The following is a 19,922-nucleotide window of genomic DNA, read 5'->3' as shown; positions in this document are numbered from 1 at the left end:
TCAGAAGAAGGTTGGAAGAATTGAGTTTCTCAAGGAGATCAATAGCAGCAATCACCTCACCTTTCTTTGTCATGTAATTCATGCTGTTGGCCACCGCTGCGTTCTTGTCTTTGGTGTCCAGAAAGAGGAAACGTGCATATTCGTCAATAAAATGATTGTCTGGAAAAGAAAATGCACCAAACACTTGAAGAAAATGAAAATAAGGTTGTGCTTTGTTCTCTGTTAGAGGTACATTCACATTAATAAATGAATCCAAATAAAGTCATTTGAAATGCAGCTGTCTCTGATCATCAAGTGCTATTTGAATTCTGACATAAATTAGACTTTCTCAGCTTCCTGAAAAACTGCAAATATGCTATTCAAAAGCTATTAAAATTCAGTTTCAAATTCCTTGCAAAAACAAAGCAGTTTATGAATATCATTGCCGCAGTCTCATTTGTAAGTTTTTGTAAATAAATGGGCTATCAAGAACAAACAAGAAATTGAGCACAGAATACACAATGAGGAATATATACATTTCCGAGAGCCTACATGTTGTATATCTCAAACTAACGGGTTTACAGGAAGAAAAGCTACTTATGATTCAAAAGAAAAGAACCGGAGATCAGCAAAACACTGAAGACACACAATTGTGCTATGAACCCATCAGACAAGAACTCACTGGTAGCAGAAAGATCCAGATAATTCCTGCTGGTGCTCAGGATTCTGGAATTGATTCGTGGGACCACATTGGGCTGATTCATGATAAAATCCACCACATCATGGTCACTGCTCAGTTCACCCTGAAAAGATCATGGAAAGCATTTTAAAAGAAGACTGACAATAAATAACCCTAAACTATACTTCAGATAAATGCAAAAATGTGTGTGTGTGAGAGTTTATTTATTTTTTTATATATACACACCTGCATCATCCCTGCAATATGAATATGGATTCATCTAAAGACACATCTTTTCGCCATAACCTGACCAATTAATACTAGCACTTACCTATTCTATAGGTATACACATATATACACATACATATATATATATATATATATATATATATATATATATATGCTATGTGCACTGTGCTAGACTGAGACTCGTCAAAGCACTTGTATATTGTTGCTCTCTCGTTGGTCTGACTGCTTCTACTTTGAAAGTCACTTTGGATAAAAGCGTCTTCTAAATGACTAAATGTAAATGGATTCATGTAATGTATGATGCTTTCCTTTTATGTATTTATGCATTTTATTTTTTGCAGAATCTTAACTGGCAGCTAATACTTTAATATATAATTCAAATAAAAAGTTAATCATGCAAGACTACAGAGTGCATGGCACCTTAACTACCCTGTAAACGAGTTCTGAATCTTTATAAAACTAGATTGCTTCCATTACAACTGTTATGGAAATAGAGAGATGATGAGCCAACTGATGATGGTTTTTAGCTTTTCTTTTTTGGTAGGGGCTGCAATGATATGATGTGTAACTTCTGTTTCAGTGACAGACATGCAATTCTCACCAGGTAGACGGTGCGCTGAAAAAAACTTGTGGTTTCCAGGATCTTGTGCATGACGACTGTCTCAAGTTCATCTGGGTCTAACTGCTCACGTTGCAAAGGCATTCCATTATACAACACCACAGGCAGTGGGCCAACACCAGTCTGCTCATAATATGCCTTTCCCTCCTGCGGAGACACAGAACATGTATGACCTCAATAAGTGTTACGGTTACTGGGAGACCCAAAGATCTATCAGCACAGGAACCACCTCTGGATTACAGTAACATCCTTCATCACTAGAGTTGACCCAATCTTTATCCACTATATTCGGTCTCTTTTGGCACAAATATGACATCTGAAATGGGGTACTGCTGAAATATTCAAAGCACACACACATTAGAAAAACAAATCGCTCACTTTTCTGTTGTTGTCGTAGGCAGAGTCAGGCCCTAGGATGCTGCTGACCTCTACATAAGGATATCTCTTCTCCAACACACCCACCACATGCTCCACCTTCAGTTTGCCTCCACTGGGAACTCTGTTCAACATCTGAAAAGACACAAGATGATCACAACACATCCCTGGACAGACATTCAACTCCCCTCTTCATTAAAATCTAAAAGTATTTTATTTTAAAGTCTATTAGGAAAACCTATATACCAGTGTGGCAGTAAATAATAAACTAAAGTAGTACAGAAATAACAACAGTGTAAATTTGTAATTGCATAAAAATATAGCTTATATAATTGTATATAAACTCATATCTGTCCACCAGTAATTTGATGTTGTATAAAGCACTGATTATGTTGTTGACTTACAGATATGATGGCATCGAAGGCCATCTGGCTGTCAACATCATCAGCAATGTAGTTGAAAGCTCGAAGTAGAGCCACACCTGCATCTTGCATCCCATCCACCTCATCAGAATCATTCACCACAAACACCACTCCAATCCTGCAGACAGACAGGAAAACAGAAATCACCAGAGAGAGAGACACAATAACTCCAATAAAACAGGTTACAGAGTTGACAAACCACTTCCAAGTCTATAATTACAGAATATATATATAGAGACAATATTTATGGATTTGAATGCCTTTATTATATATTAAGAGACACTGAAAAAGTTAAATGAAGGGGGTGAGAATGGTACAAGATGATGACCAAGCTTTCAAATCTTAATGTTCGGTCTATTTTCAGACTGACCTGAGTGGGATGTGGTTGCTGTAAAACATCTCAGCCACGCTGATCAGCTCCGCTGTGTTCTCAAGAGTCGGATCCAGAATCATCACCTGTCAAAACGACACACATTCTGAAATGATTTGCAGAATTTAGCTCTGTGTAGGGATGGGCGATATATCGCATGCAATTGTCACGCGCATTTCGTAAGTAAAGCCGGTTCCCTGATTAGCGGTAAATCGCCATCACCGGCTTTTAAATGGAGCGGCATTTAATAGACAGAGCCGTAGATCACTGACAAGCTACGCAATATCGCGTTCATTATCGCAGATGAATCGCCTTCAATAATGAACGCAATATTGCATAGCTTGTCAGTGAGTGTCAGTGTGGGGGTTTACACTGTGAAATTGTTAATGTCTGACGGAAACCGTCTTATTTATAGAGCACCTAGGATACTTACCAGATTATGAAAGTTTTTCCGGATCTGTCGAATGACTCCAGGAAAGGTGGGTCGCAGCAGCTCCTGCACATTAGAGGGCCAGGATGCATATCTGCCATCTGTCTCCAGGTTGTTAATCCACTGGAGAAAGAGAAAAAAAGGGTTTATTCTCTATTGTCAATCCCAGAAAACAGCTTTACCAAAAAAAAAAAAAACAACAACACCAGCATGTGACTCACATTAACAGCCGGGCTGCGGATGTCCACTGCATAGTCAGAGTCTGAGGGCTGGACGTTGAGTTTGAGGATGTCGTGGATGTAGGGTGTGTCTATGTGCAGACTACGCAGACCCTCCATGACCCTTGCCTCATTCCTCAACATGTCAAAAACACTGAAAAAAAAACACACACAATATAGAGGGTTGCAGCATGACATTAACAAATACATCACACTTTATTAAGATACACATTACTTATATTACTGCAAGACATATAAATAACACAATATTCAACGGTTTAGGGTACGGAAGTGGGTTTTTTTTTTCTTCAATTAAAGCTTTTATTCAGCAAAGGAGGCATCAAATTGATCAAAAGTATCAGTAAACGCACTTTTAAATTCAGTTCACCATTTCAAATAAAGTGTTCTTTTGAACCTTACTGAAGAAAGAATCCTGAAAAAAGTCAGCATTCAAAAAAACAAAAGGACACTCAAATATAAAAAAGTATTTAAAATAGAATTAATATTTCACAATATTACGGTTTTCCTGTATTTTTGAGCAAATAAAAGCACCCTTGGTGAGAATCAGAGACTTCTTTCAAAAACATACAAAAAAAAGAAAATTGATGTGCTAAACATGTGAACTGTAGTGTATAATCTAGATAAATATGAAATACTGTATTATTATTTTAGCTATATTTTTATTAATCAATTATTTTTTTAGACTTGTTCTAAATATAAATAATTATTTAATATACAAAATGTAATACCTGAAAATATCCTGCACATCCAGGTCAATATGGAATCCATTTATAAACAGAGCCGAGTCCCCTGGCTGGAGACCTAACGTACCTTTAAAATACTAGAGAAGAAATAAGACATTAGGTATGACATTCACATTTAGCCTTAATATAACCTCCCAAGCCCTGTGGGTTGTTAATCCCCGGATGAAACATACGTTTCCGTCACTTCTTTAAGCAAAACAGTGTTCCTGTAGCTCAATTGGTAGAGCATTTGCCTTATTAAGCGCAAGGTTGGGGGTTCAATTCCCCGGGAACACATGATAGGTAAAAATTGATAGCCTGAATACACTAAGTCGCTTTGGATCAAAGCGTCTGCTGAATGCATAAATTTAATTTAATTTAAAACAAAAGTTGAAAGAGATACTCAATATCTATAATTCAAACAGACTCTTTTGAGCCTTAGGCCATTTACACTCTATATATTCATGCTTTTATCCGTGGCATTCATGTTTGTTGTTCGCTAAAGGCACATGCATTAGAGCTCGTTAGAGAACCTAAAAGAGGCTCCATTCGTCAAGTTTCCCAGCATGCAATTACAGTGAGGAATGAGGAGCAGGTCCGTTACACATCCTCATTACAAGAGGCAAGAAACAGCTTTAATCACAGAAAGGAAATGACCGAAACAATGAATGAAGCCACGTATAAACCGCAATTCGCCACAATTACTTCATTCATTACCTTTTCAGCGACAAAACAAAAAAGCGTTTACACACGTTCCAATACAGAGGAACATGAAGAAAACAAGCAGAGAGGTGTAGAGGAACGATTCTCCATTTCTATTTAAAATTTTTAAAAACAACACACTTTATAACTAACGTTCATTTTTTCATTTTAGACTGGTTTTAATACAAGGAAAGAGAGAATCATTTTAAGACTTGAATTATGAGAATTATGAGGCAAAAAACAAAGACTTTATGGGCCCTTATTTGAGTCTATTATCGCAGCAGTGCAGCAAAAAACATAGGGAATAAGAATACCTGCTGACGCTAAAGCTTTGAGAAAAGGACTCTAGGAACATGAAAAAAAGGACAATGCTAGCCCTTACCTTTTGATTTTCCTCAATCTCTTTCCGGATCTCTGAATTAACCACTGTTCTTGTTATGGACCTGAGAGGGGAGAGAGAAATGTGAGTGGTTATACTGAAAATGATCCATTAGTTCATCATGGCGATTCATTATAATGCACAGGCTACTATAATCAGCACAAAAATGTCTGTGCTGACTGTTTTAATCAAAGCTGTTTAACTAGACAGAGATGAGATTGCTTTCACTGATGTCATGCAAGTCTACATTCAGATATTAAAAAAAAATAAAAAAAAAATTAAAATTGTTTTTTTTTTCTCCTCTCTCAAGAGTCGATGAGTCAGAGCTGCAGTTAATTGCTTTGGGTGATACAGGACTGTGTATTATACTCCATGATGTCAAGAATCACTTTAACAAAATTCCATTTTAGTGTGGGCGGCACATTTTAAACACATTAGCTGTGGCTGCGCTGTCTGAGCCAAATAAAGCATACAATTTTCAGCATAACTGCTGACAGCTCATTTTTTCCCCCTTAAAGTGTTAATTAAACCTTAGAAGACAGTAAAAACATCCAACTCGGAATAAACCTTTTGATGATTTGAGCAGTCTGTTTACAGGGTTTTTTTTACAGAACAGTATAGGAAATCACAAAGTCTCACATCATTTAAAAATAAATAAATACATACCAACAGACTAGTAGGGTTAATTATTTTAATACTTAACTAGATAACCACAAATTAAGTTAATTACTAATTTTAGAATAATTAAGTAATGCATTATTTTTTTTTTTAATTCGTTTTAAACATTGCCTTAAAAAGGACACATCAAAAACTGTAAAAGCTGCTAACTTGTTGCTCTGCATCCCTTAAATGCACAGCTCTTTTTTGACATCGGCTTTATTCCATCCAATGCTACAGTTATCACTGTCAATCATAGCAATGATTCATGGGACAATTTAGCGGAATCACTCACAAAAATTGTTTTTTTACACCTGAAACAGTATACGTGGATGTTTGGCCCTCTTAGACGAACAAAACTTTTCTTCAAACTATGAATAAAGTATGTAGAGAATCTGAGCAAAGTGCGCTTCCCTTATAGCGCAACTGACCGAGCTTACTAACGCAAATACTGATATAATCAATAACTTACTACATGATGAATATCTTATTTACACCATGAATGCTTTCTTTTTATCTCGTAATAATAGGAACATCTGTGACTGTGTAGAACTACGTAAACTTGCGAAAACAAAAATGAGTTCAGAGCGGATTCTGACTAACCTACAGTAAACACCTCTGATTGGCAACTGCTTTCAAAAGAGTGAATTGGCTACAATAGTCAACGCTGCAAAACACGTTGCAAATAGGAACTTATTGTTTTGTAATTTGAAACTAGAGCACGCACACAAAAACACACAAGAGAGTTTGAAAGCTGTTGATTTCGAGCAGGTACAGAATTGGTTTGGTACTGTATAAAACAGCCACACACGCAACCATAAAAAAAATAAAAATTATCATCGAATCTACACAAATTGTGACCTATTTGGTCTCAAAAAGGTCAATTTTCACCAAAAGGTGAGGAGTTTGCATCTACGATAAACAAGTTATGCCACACCTGGTTAGAACACAGCATCAGTTGCTGATCAATCAAATCAATTTACAGCCTTCGTTAAAAGTGAAATGCTGTGCGAAGCATTAAAATCTCAGCCAATCAGAACAGCTAAGTGGGGTAGGATTTCAGACCAGTGATATTTCAAAATAAGAAAACAAACAATTTTGCTTGCTTTTCCATGTCTGGTTAGGACTGTCTGGTTAGTGTTTATAATGAACAGGTGGTTATTTACCTGGCTTTTGTAGGAAAGTTCTGGCTCAAATCCCTCATCACATTGAGAGCGTCCACAGAGGGAGCTGCCAGGATACGGGCGGCAGTCTGAAAGCTGAGATCTTTAGGAAAAGGATAAAGAACATGTTATTCAAACTTGTATTTCTATCTAATCTTATTTGAAAAAGCCATGACCTGTATTTGACAAGCCAGTGTCTCAGATTCTACATATAATGAATTTGATGTGCCAAAGCACTTTTCCAGTAATGCTGGTAATAGTGCGTTCAACTGTGTGTGTGTGTGTGTGTGTGTGTGTGTGTTGGCTCAAAGGTTTTGCTAAATGTGACTAGTCTCTGATGAGTTTACCTTGATAGAGCAGTAATGAGCTCTGGGCAAGAGGGAGCTGTGTGTGACAACTGCACAAGGCCAGCAGAACCACAGCTAATTAACAATGTGAAAACTTTCCATTTGCATACCGTCTGAATGATTATTGAGTTACCCAACTGCTCCTTTAGTCACAGGTTATATAATAATTGAGTTTGAAAGGCCTTGAAGTAGTGACATTAAAATAAGTGTGCCAAATATGTTTTTAAACAATGGTACAAGAGGCTCCGCTACCTTAACCATGGTAAAAACACTGTAGCACACATATCTTGTATCATTCTGCATCAAAATAACATTCGCAACACTCACCTTGCATCTGCCAGACTTTAAGTGGGGCCATCTCATTGGTGCTCTCAATCAAATGCTTCCGGAGTTCCTTCAGCTGTTCCTTAAGTTCAGGATAATTGGTCCTGACAAATACAACATGTGCTATTAAGATACACTGTTATGTCATTTCAAACATAGGGATGCATTTTAGTCAATGGGGAACAATCTTTAATGTGTATAGAGTTTTAAATTACTTGAGTTTGCCAAACAGAAAGCCCTGGACTTCATCCACAGGATCATTTTCACCTATTACAGTGGCATTCACATCAGCTCCAGCTGTGAAAAGTGGAGAAAAGATAAATGAGTTTGCTAATTAGACAATATTCTGAATTTAAAGTATTTAAAACTTTCTTTCATATCCAAAATACAAAGACTTTTTACCTTGAACTTGTGTGTCATCCTTGGCTTTGTACTCTTGGTTTTTGATGGCCAGTTCCACTCCATATCCAGACAGGAGCACTTTACCCTTGCTGGGGTTCTGCATGGGTGACAGAAAATATGGAAGGCTTATTCATCTTAAAATGAAAAAGATAATTTTCACTGTATTTAAAACCTTTATCATTAAAATACTAAGAGTTTTAATTCTCACAGACAGAAAGTGACGTAAAACGTAAGTGATCAGGCCCTTTTTGGCTTTGGCCAGCATCAGCTGATGGAATCTGGAGAATTCTTTGGTGCCCAGCTCAGCATAAAGAATCACAATTGGTGCATCAGGATTGGCTGAGGGGAATTTGTGATCACCTTTGAACAGGTATGGCTTGGGCCTAAAAAAAAAAAAAAAAAAAAAAAAAAAAAAAAAAAAAAAGGTTATATGCGCACACACACAAATATATATACATATATATGTTTTTTTTTTCATTAGTATATAAATGTAAAAAAAAAAATTATATAAAAAAAGTTTTGGTTGTGTTTATGTTAGTTAATAACGTCAGTAACTTCAATACATTCATTTAAAAGTATTTATTTATGGGAAAGTGTAGGTTTTAAGTGTTTTAATGTTCTTTTTACCCTTGCTATTTAAATAGCCCAGTAGCCCAATAGCACAATAAAATAATACAATTTGAAAAAGGCTTTTTATTTAAATTTAGATGTTCGTCTAACTGTTAGACATGAAAAATTCTAAATATAGTTATATGGGGATATGGGACCATTGGGAATATATAAATACATTCCAAAAATAGTGGGTAAGGCCATCCTTAAAAATGTTCTTGTTTGCCATAACCCGAATGACCCAGTCAATTTAGGACCGACTCAATTTTTATTTATTTTTTGCTTTTAGTCCGACCGACTTGCCGATTGTAAATTTGCGTTAAGACCGAACAATTTTTTTTTACTCTTCGAACAACTAATACAAAAGCAATAAAATAGTATTAATTATATTTAAGTATTGTTAATATATAAATTTCCTAGGCTTACATACAAACGAAGGCTATCTTCCTTAATTTAAAAAAAAACAGTTACGTCATCTATGTTTACACTATTGGTTAACAGTGTCAGAGTCAGAGTCAATGGTTCGCGCTTGGTAATGATGGCTGCGGCTGCAGTAAACAAAATGTTCGCGGTCACTGTTCAAAGTCATACGGGTTCGGGCACCATAATACATATAAAAAATGCATTAAAAAAACTCGACACCGCTTTAACTTGGCACGAAGTTCTGGAAAAATTGTGCCCAGATCTTTTCCCATCCCTTCTCCTGTCTAGTCTAAAACCGCGTCCGTGTCGACTGTCACTTTACGTTCGAAAATCTATTGCATGAATCGATTGGACCAACCAACACAAGTTTCGATAAACGAAAATTGTTTTAACGACCTTCCAGGGTTCGTCCAGTTTTTTACTTTTTTTTTTTTTTTGGAACACACGTCACACGCATAACAGCAAATAATACTTCTGCACAGTGTTTCTCTTTTTACAACAGAAATGTGAATTCTGCCGGTATTCAGACAGTCTCATGCATGCAGATACAGTTTCGGGCTAGAATCGCCTAGGGATGTCAAAATAGCTGAAAAACTAAATTCGAATTTTTTACTGAAATATGATCAAAATTCGAATCGTATTCAAATTTAAAATGCATAATTTCAGTTAGGGTGAAGAAAAGCTTCTTGCTTCTCTTCTGAGGCCTCAAGATAGCGCATCGAGCAAAATATTACTGCACGTTTATTCAAAGCATTAGATTACATGACTGTGAAAAAACAACATAATATTTAAAATAATTTTTATGAACCAATTATTATTAAGTTGCTTAAAGAACTATAAACAAAACAGCGTCATGTATGCATGCATTGTTAAATAAATAAAAGGGCGGAAAACCAGTCACACAGAATACATTCTTTTTTTTCATTTAAAAACATGAGATGCAGTGGGATGGGGAACAAAAACCCAACATTTTTAGAAAATTAAACTAAATACATTAATTTTACATGTCTTTCTAAACATGCGGCTCTCTTGTGCGAGACGGGAGTCCAACGGTGTCCCTCTAGAAAATGCGCGAAATATGCGTTCTGTGTAAACGGCTTAGTTTCAGTTTTGATGTAAACAAGATCTTCTCCACATTGATGTTTTTTTTTTTTTTTTGTAGTGGCTTCAACTGGATAGGCTAATATAACCTTATAATGCAATGCCACATACATGCGTCATCGCATCTCGTGTGCCACTGATAAAGATCAAGTATGCTTCGGCCGTCCGCACACTGAATGCATTATGTCCTTTTCGTCATCCGCGTGTGGGCATTTTTTGAGACCCGCGTGGACGGTGAGTGTACACGAGGTGAAAGATGAGACAGCAGATACTGCGTGTCGAGCTCGTCCGCCTCTGAAAGTTGTGTAGACACGGCTGTGTGCATGGCGAGATGGAATGGAACACGGACTGTGAAGAACCGGGGCTCATAAGGCAGCTGCAACATTTTTGCATTCGAATGTGGATTTTTATTTTAAATTCGACGAATATTCGAAATTCAATTTTTTTTTTGACAGCCCTAGAATCGCCTCTGCAATTTTTTTGTTGTTGTTGACATTTCTAATCTTAAACAAAGCCATGTTGAAGCCTGCAGTAAATGTTTTGCATTATGGTAGTCCACTCTGCTTATTGTTTTTCAAAAATGTTGCACTCCTGTTTGTCATTGTGCACGTAACTTCACACCAATAATCATCAGAAATATTGGTCTTTACATTCGTCCTGCCTGTTGTCCGTGGATTTACCTATATTTGGTGTTATTTGCCGTACAAAACTTTAGACATGCAAAATCGATTTTACAATCGATTCAATGAACACTTGTCACTCAAATCAAACAGGATTTTTTTCACAAAAGTGACAACCGAAGAAAGCAAAGTAAACGTTCTCTCATTTGTAGGTTGCATTGATACCTAACAGTACCTCATTTTTTTTCTTCTCACCTGAAATTCATAAAATAAACATGTTTTTGACAAAGATTTTAATTTGTTTGTGGTCTATATAGCCTGCATCAAAATGAGGTTTGCAATTATGCGCCCGAAGGCACGGGTTGAAGATCCAGTCAGTGACGTCACGATATGCTAATTTGTTTAAACTCATACCTACGTCATCAACATCACCAACATTTTCCCTTTTTTTTTTTTTTTTTTACATTGAAACTTGAAAAAAAAAAATAGACCGACCTACCGACCCTTTTTTTTTTTTTTTTATTACTGTTACTGCAAACCAAAATATTTTTAAGGATGGCCTAATGTTAGATGGGGGGGGCGTCACAGCAGGTCTTGCGGTTACTCACCGTTCTAAGGCGTTATCCAGCATGACTTTAAGTCTTTCTGTATCACAAGATGTCTGTCCATGTACATTGAAGAACGCTTTACAGCCAGGTGGAGGGGGCTCATTAGATGCAATCTACATAAACAGTCCAACAAACGGTGTCAAATATGATTTCTTCAGATTCAATTTGAGTTTACATTAAACAGCTGTTTAGAGTCCTTACTCACCTGCTGGAAGGAATGGACGGTGGATGAGTAGGCCCTCAAAGATAGGGCGAACTTCAGCAGGTTTAGCTGCACTGGGCTCAGCAGCGCACTGGCTCTCTTCAGGATCAGATCGTAGTAAGCCTGATCCGTGTCTGAAATATGGACAACAGTTAGGTAATCGGATTGGCAAACAGCATGTCAAGAGCATCGACACGATGGTACTTTCGGAAACATTTTTATTAACCGCAAGTAACTTGGCATTAATTTGTTTGCATAGCATACTGCAGCATATAATTATACAAGATTTTAATATGACATTTAGCACATCAGCCCTGTTGCACGATGCATCACTTAAATACAAGATTTCAAAGAGTAACAGCCATAAAAAACTTGACAAACAGGTTGACAAGCCTCAGCATGTCTTAAAAATTAAAGTAAGAGACAGGATTCATAGCAAATATTACCATCATGTTCCTTTTCAATATTTTGAGTGGCTTCCACAAAGTCCCAGAACTTGTCTTGACTCTCTTCAGCAAGGTACTCACTGTAGAATATAAATGCATCCTTTATTATTAGTAAACTGTAGCATAAAACAATTAACTATGTTGTCACCATTGTGTGTTCAAGCTAACCTGGCCTCCAGCAGAAGTGGTGTAGAGGGCCATTTAGTGGTCAGTGTTGTTGTGACAGCTTTTGAGTCCCCACTGACAGAGTGGACAGAGTGGACAGAGCACAGAGCCAGCAGTGCAGCACACAACATCCACATTTTCCCCCAAAAGCCTGAGAAAATGAAAGCGATTCGCCTGTTTGAGGAGGGGACTAAATGGTCGTGCTATAACCACTAATGTTCCAAATGCGTAAGCGGTTAAACCATAGATATGCATAGATTAAACAATTCAAAAAGAAAGTGAAACAAACGTTCAAACTGTCCCCTTGTAACTACGTTAAAGACATCAAATTAGAAAAACTGACATAAAATACTTGCAAAGACTAATCATAAAACGCGTAAATATATACCACATATTTAAACAGACAAAGACTCCATATGTTTGTGCTTTGTTTGTATTTCACTTCATTTGACGGCGCGACCTGACTCTCAGCCAATCAGAGCACTCAACGTGGACATAGTGATTAGCCTCATCCAATCAGCGTTCTTATCGAGCAGGAGTTCCGGGTTCTCGTTAACTTCCTGCATTAACAACTTCTTTCATAGCATATTTTACGCGGATTAATGAAATAATTATGCCATCTAACTGGCACACTGGTCAAATTTAAACGCATTAAGGAAAACAAAATTGTATAAATATAATCATAATTCAAAGGATTGCAATTCGATTATGTGTGGTTATGTGAATGAAATGCGACGGAATTCACATATTCTTGAAACATAATAACCAGAAAATAATCTAAAAAGAAGAATTCAACGTTTAAATGAGCTCACTTATCTATGTAGCGCAATGGTAGTCCTTATAACTGTGCAAGGATGACTAATCACATACATTTGCTTCGACCCAATTGCAAAATGCATTAAGCGGCGTATTCATACACACTATCATTGCAATAAAAGCAATGCGACAGAATTATGCTAAGAATAAAGTGAGCAATCATACCAGCACCGGCTTCTGAATCTGCTTCGTGAGTTGCCATGTTTGGACGGTATGAGCGAGCGGTCCGTCCCACGGTTCATGTGTGGATCGGCTCTTTGTGCCTTTCCAGAAATATGGCTTTAAGTACAAGCAAAATCATATATAATATTATAAGTGCCACAGTAACAGCAGTATGAATGACATATATACAATATTGGTTAAGAAATATCAATAATTTGATTAAAGAAAACAACATAATGCAATGTTTTTACTGGCCATATGTTAGACAGCTAACTAGTCATAAGAGCCATTTTGGCTCAAGAAGAGCGCGCAGGAGCCTTTAACTCAGATTTTAAAGGGTCAGAATGGAAACAAAAAATAATGACTAAAGATCTGAGTGCAAGATCTTTCCGTTTTATATTTTTATTGCACTACTGTGTATGATGCCTGTTTTATTCCCGTGTCTATTTTTTATCATTTTTTTTTATTTTTTTTTATTTTTTTAAAAAGCCTCTAGCCTGTGGATAAAAAAGAGAAAAGTATAGTGCAAAGCAGCTCTCCTCTTGCCGCACAAAGTCACTTTTACGGACTTTTTTAAATTAAATGTTCCCTCCTGGTGGAATGACCTCCCCAACTCTAACCGGACGGCTGAGTCCTTAGCCATCTTCAAGAATCGGCTTAAAACACATCTCTTCCATCTTTATTTGACCCTCTAACTTTAACACTCACTATTCTAATTCTATTCTTTAAAAAAATCTAACTACCTTTCTAATCTTTTTATATTCTATTTTCTTTTCAGTAATTATGCAATTGTATGTGTGTGTGTGTATGTGTATGTGTAAAGACCTCTAACACTAGCTTGCTCTATTCTTTTTTTATTCTATCTGTTTTCTTTATATTATATTATTTAAAATCCCATGCTAGGTGTACTGTGTTAACCTAACTGAGACTTGTTATAGCACTTATATATCATTGCTCTTTTTGTTGTTTTTGATTGCTTCCACTGTCCTCATCTGTAAGTCGCTTTGGATAAAAGCATCTGCTAAATGAATAAATGTAAATGTAAATGTTTTAAACAGCTAGGCTACTTTAGTGTAATATTGTATTACACAGACAGAAATACATTTCTGTATAAGCCATATGGTAATACTCAAACAGTGGCATGCTAAAATTTTATACAAATATTTGAAAAAAATAAAAAAATAAATATATATATACTTTTTTAGCCTATGCTTTAACTTTGAATTGTTCTGTATTTATTGACTGTTTCTACTGAACACATTGTATGGTAAAACCGACAGTAAAGTTACACTGTTCATTTTAAAACTGAAAAGAACCCCAATTGAATTTATCTCATTAATAGATAGTTAATTCCATCAAATTACAAAACCGGGATCTGTCTCATTAACTTAAATAGCCTACACCTAAATGACAAGCAGTGCCCTAACTCACTGTCCCATGGGACTACGGGTCTAAAAATAGGGGCTGAATGAATAGGTTCTACTATAACTGTCTCCTTTAATTTCCCATGGGCTTAGTGACCATGACACATTCAAACCAGTACAATAAAGAGAATGAACAATTCAAACAATGCTTAATATTTAATGGATTTTGAACCTTAATTTAAAAAAGAAAAGGTATCATGTTTTCAATACACACAGTTGCAACCTTTTTTTCAAATTGACAATATTTGATTCTCAATCATCTTGTGAGAAGAAATAACCATTTTGGCTTTAATATGATTTCCTTATTGGGATTCATAAAGTTGTATTTTACATATTTTCCTTGCATTACAGATTATGCTTTCAGGATGTTAGCAAAAAAAAAAAAAGGATTTTCAGTTAGGAAGATTTTTTAATATTATTACAAGAATTCTGCAACATCAAACAAAAGACTAATTGCACCGCATCATGAGACATGGCTGCCAAGCCTAGGCTAATCTCATTTTATTATTTGCCTGGTTTTCCTGTTTCTACCCAGCATGAGAATAAAACCGCCTGCAGAGATGTTCTGATACTGCTAAATAGTTCAATGCCACTGCTGGGTCAAATGTGAAATCCTTGCCCTGTTTGTCAATATCAGACATGATTGGACACTCTGGATCTGTTTGGCTTTTGCCACCCAAGCTCAAACTGACAAGGGCACGCTTGATGGTTCAGTTGGATATTTATACATGCTTCTATTGGCCTTTCTTGTGGTATAGAGCAACACAACCTGTGACGGTGTAGCAGAAATTGCAGGCTCCAGCATCAAATTAAACGGTAGATCAAGTGTGACAGGTCGAAGTGTGCTTCTGAGGGGACAGGGAGCCCTGGGTGCTTTATGGGGTCAAGGTGGCTCCATTATGCATTAGCCTGTGGATAGAAAAGAGAAAAGTATAGTGCAAAGCAGCTCTCCTCTTGCCGCATTGGCTGTTAACCTTTCCGCTGGAGCACCTACCTTTTATATCCGAGAGGGGCTGTAAAGCCAGCAGCCTGCTGCGAAGAGCTCTGCTCATAAAAATCAATTACCCTGATTAGGAGGTGATTTGCAGAAGTCCTTCAAAACCAACAATGACAGGAAATGGCAGCAGATACAGAACTGAGTTTAATATTCTGTACCACTGTAAAATTTCAGAGAACGATACAGAAAATTGTCATAGAGTCTCGACACTAAATTCCTCAAGAAGTGCTGTGAGGAAACACTCGAGAAGCAGTTTTCGAGAGGAATAACAATCAAGTTTCCAAGACCCAAGAAAGCTTTTCAAGGATGTGACATCATGTTTCCATGGCAGTGACTTATATTTCCCAGTGCTAAATTATACATCTCACCTTTAAAAGCCATGGACCACACACACACAAAAGGTGAAATGGTCACATAAGTTCCACATTATCCCCTTTGTTCATTCAAATCAGCCACAAGCTATGAAGCGAAAAGCACTTGTAGCATAAATCACAGTGCCAATTGATGACTAATGATAGATCAGTGCCACTGAAACCTAGTTTACTGTGACAAGCTTTTTATCAAAGCCCTTTGAGGTGAATTTTGTGATACCACTTAGATGTTGAGAGGGACATGTCGCCCCCTCAATATAAAATATTTAGTAGTCAACCTATCACAGTCATTACTGTCAAGGAAGTCAGAGACAGCCCGATCAAGAGTCATGTTTGATAATTGTGACCCTGGACCACAAAAAGATTTATATATAATCTGACAGGTGAATAAATAAGCTTTACGTTGATGTATGGTTTATAAAGATTGGAAAATATTTGGCCGAGATACATCTATTTGAAAATCTGGAATCTGAGGGTGCAAAAAAAAAAAAAAAAATCAAAATACTGAGAAAATGTCCAAATGAATACTTAGCAATGCAAATTACTAATCAAAAATTAAGTTTTGATATATTTACGGTAGGAAATTTACAAAATATCTTCATGGAATGTGATCTTTACTTAATATTCTAATAATTTTTTGCATAAAAGAAAAATTTTGACCCATTCAATGTTTTTTTTGGCTACTGCAAAAAATATACCCCAGCGACTTAAGACTGGTTTTGAGTTCGATATGCTATCTCGATCGGGAGCAGTTGAATGATCTTAATGACACCACACAATAGAGGATCTTTTTTTTTTTACATTAAATAAAAATTATTAAAGTGTGACTAAAATTAAAAAGAAAAATCTTAAAATAAAATCTAATTCAAAAAGTTAACAAAAATCAAAAATTATAATGGTATATGATACCAAAATAACACTGCAACAATATGGGTTTTTAAATAGTTTTTGGTTAAAAGGATAGTTAATTGCAATATAAATGAAATAATCAAAGGGGTCTGAAACAATAATGGATTTCACTGATTTTCATAATAAGTGACATAATGTGTTCCGCAGAAGAAAGAAAGTCAAGTTTGGACCAAGGTGCAGGTAAGTAAATTTCATTTAAGTAAATTTCATTTTTGCATTAAATATGACTTTAAATCTACTAGGTCCATTTCCAGACCTGAAAATATGGAAAAATGCTTGAAAAAAAAAAGCTATTATAGCAGAGCTAGAAATTCTCCTAATTCTTCGCCAAGCCACTTCATCTTCTCTCTATATACTGTATTTGTCATACTGGGAATTCTTATTATCCTGGCAGAACAATGGCCTGGGTGCAAGTGTTCTCGGTGTGGCTCTTGTCCAAGAGACACAGCGTGGCAATTCATTACCCCTGAAGAACTCAGAGGAGCCGGAGTGATTACCCTCATCCATTTCAGACAATAATGGCTGCTGATATGCGGCTTCTCTGCCGTTCAATTCAACAGGACAAAGAAGCGTGTCTTGATATCCGTGCCAGGAGGTATTTTGTAATTACCAGGGAGAGCGCTCTTGTCTGAGTCAGCCGCTTCTGTAGTGTAGTCTGGGCTTCAGTGGCTGATGTCTGCTGTGGTGTATGTGTATGTGTGTGTGTGTGTGTGTGGTATAATGCTGTCTCTCACGGCAGTGTTTGTATATGTGTGTATGTGTGTGTGTGTGGGGGGGGGGGGCATAGGGTCATTCCTGCTGTCCATTTTCATGTATTCATCATTTTTGACTTAACATATCGAACTGTCAATATTTAAATATGAAAATCATATTAATATTATATTATCACAATTCCACTTAAAAGTTTGATGTTGGTAATGTTTTTCAAAAGGCGTCTCTTATGCTCGAAGCTGAATTTTATTTGAATACAACAATATTGTAAAATATTGTTAGAATTTCAAATGTTTCTTAATCTTAATATACAGTATTTTAAAATGTAATTTATTCCCGTTAGTGGCAAAGTTGAATTTTCACCAGCCATTACTCTAGTCTTCTGTCACATGATCCTTCAAAAGTCAGTTTTACATGAATGGCACATATTTATAAATGTAGTTTGAATGAACGTTGCCATTTGCAATTAATTAGAAAAAAAATCATCTAATATATATTTATGTTATACACGCATATTTTTTTTCTTTTCTTTAACAAACTTTATTAAAACTTAGAATAATTAAAAAGGTTTTGAATGTGTGCTCAGGGAGTGTAATTTTTTTTTCATTAAACTCCATATGAAATATATGATTAAATTCTGGAAACATAGTAAAGCATAATAACCTTTCTCAGGAATGCTCAAGTTATAAATAGTTTCAACTTGTACTTTGCCCGGCACTTTACCTGAGGTTGCTCCACATAACAAGTAACTGGGGTGTTTCCAAGATGAAAGGACTTTGACATACTGTGCCTTTGCACACACAGTGCTGGTAAGTAATTCTTTTGACATTTAATATTTAAGTATAATGGTAGGCTACTTCAGAAACTTAATAGTAATTTATTTTACACCTTTACTAATGCTGCTCACATAACCTCAAGATTTCCTCTGAAATGCTATTACTTACTATTAAAACCTTTTCATTCATTTTCACAAACTGACTGAAGAGTCAAACTTGCTATCTGTATTAATCAATGCCCTTAGACATTAAAATAGAAAATACCTTAAATGTGCTCGTGTGAGTTTAGAGACACTTTCCTAGAGCAGAAATGAAAATGAAGACAGGAAGCATTGACATGTTTATACAAAAATGCATTTATTTAATGGTGTATTTGATGATCCATTGCTGAAATAATGAGAAAAATACCCAGAGCAGATGAACTGGTTGCGATGAATAAATGAATCTTTCTTTTAGAAAGAGCTGAAGTCAATCTGCTAGACTCACATAAGGCCAGAAACATACTCTAGAGGAGTAGGTAAAGGCAAATGCTTCTAGCTTCATTTTAGAGATTGTTCTGAAAATGATGCAATTGATAACGCAACTCAGATGTGTCGTATTACCACAAGGGGCGCCATAGCAGGCTTTAGCATAAACTGAATATGCTTTCTCTTTCAGGTCAACTACCGTCGTGTGACTGAGCAATCTAGCTGAGTAAGTAAAAGTTAAACCATCTATAGCTAGTTACTTGAATAAGAACACTTTAATGGCACAGACATTTGAAAGTGACCATGTCGCCCCCTTGAGTACTGGGGTTTGTTAGCGTCACTGTAGAGCATGTTTCTGGCCTAATATTTGACAGTTGGACGGAGTGGACAATTTTAAAGCACACCAATATTCTATTCTGATTGGCTGGATGCCATTGTTAAATTAAGATTGAGAAACACATGGTCACCAAAATATCCTGCAATGAGACCAACAATTACTACAACCCTGAGGGTTTCAATTAAGAGAATATCAGCTGTAGGGAATGGCAGCATCACACTGAGATATTAATAAAGGGCTGCCTTCATAAAGATCATTCATGAATTATGCAGAACCGTCATGAGAAGATTTGTTCCTGAATAACTTAACACTTTAGGTTACATATGCGTAAATGAAGAGTAGTCTGTCATTATAGCTACTGAGAAAACAAATTCCCATTGCAGAGCAGTAAGTAAAGTAAAGTCAAAACATCCCTCTTAACACTTTAAGAGTCAGAGTCAAGGTAATTCTTCCTAATACCTTATTCACATAATGTTTACTCTGAAGTTGTTGTGTAGACGTCAACTTAAAGGGACAGTTCACCCAAAATTACTATTCTGTCATTTACTCACTCTCAATGTTTTCAAATCAGTACGACTTTCTTTTTTCAGTGGAACCTAAAATGAAGAGGCTTTGCAGGATGTTCACGCTGCTTTTTTATATACTGTACAATGAAAAAGTCACCATCCATTTGACTTAACTGAACTGTAATACACTTGAAGACTTTAAACATGGTGAATT

At 36.2% G+C, this 19,922-nt stretch overlaps 1 protein-coding gene across 2 annotated transcripts in view; it reads right to left on the bottom strand.

Moving 5' to 3' along the window:
* The window catches only part of LOC132154676 (UDP-glucose:glycoprotein glucosyltransferase 1-like), a 36,293-nt gene extending 22,955 nt beyond the window's left edge, over positions 1-13,338 (bottom strand). The window contains exons 1-20 of one of the 2 annotated variants that reach the window (XM_059563323.1): positions 13,214-13,338; positions 12,236-12,383; positions 12,068-12,147; positions 11,625-11,755; positions 11,420-11,532; positions 8,267-8,441; positions 8,059-8,155; positions 7,872-7,953; positions 7,660-7,760; positions 6,989-7,088; positions 5,169-5,229; positions 4,091-4,182; positions 3,345-3,495; positions 3,127-3,246; positions 2,694-2,779; positions 2,306-2,441; positions 1,905-2,036; positions 1,509-1,673; positions 662-782; positions 61-159 (exon numbers count right to left, since the gene is read on the bottom strand). In XM_059563323.1, coding sequence (XP_059419306.1) covers positions 61-159; positions 662-782; positions 1,509-1,673; positions 1,905-2,036; positions 2,306-2,441; positions 2,694-2,779; positions 3,127-3,246; positions 3,345-3,495; positions 4,091-4,182; positions 5,169-5,229; positions 6,989-7,088; positions 7,660-7,760; positions 7,872-7,953; positions 8,059-8,155; positions 8,267-8,441; positions 11,420-11,532; positions 11,625-11,755; positions 12,068-12,147; positions 12,236-12,383; positions 13,214-13,250 — 2,227 coding nt within the window. In that variant the 5' untranslated portion in view covers positions 13,251-13,338. Of the gene's footprint in view, positions 1-60; positions 160-661; positions 783-1,508; positions 1,674-1,904; positions 2,037-2,305; positions 2,442-2,693; positions 2,780-3,126; positions 3,247-3,344; positions 3,496-4,090; positions 4,183-5,168; positions 5,230-6,988; positions 7,089-7,659; positions 7,761-7,871; positions 7,954-8,058; positions 8,156-8,266; positions 8,442-11,419; positions 11,533-11,624; positions 11,756-12,067; positions 12,148-12,235; positions 12,384-13,044; positions 13,179-13,213 lie in introns of those variants that run through there. The other variant, XM_059563324.1, reaches the window with a different exon arrangement.
* Between the last annotated feature and the right edge of the window lie 6,584 nt (positions 13,339-19,922).

This window comes from Carassius carassius, chromosome 12 (genome assembly GCF_963082965.1).
Source record: "Carassius carassius chromosome 12, fCarCar2.1, whole genome shotgun sequence".
Taxonomy (NCBI): domain Eukaryota; kingdom Metazoa; phylum Chordata; class Actinopteri; order Cypriniformes; family Cyprinidae; genus Carassius; species Carassius carassius.
The sequence above is the reverse complement of the archived record's forward strand: the minus strand, read 5'-3'. Positions and strand labels throughout refer to the sequence as shown.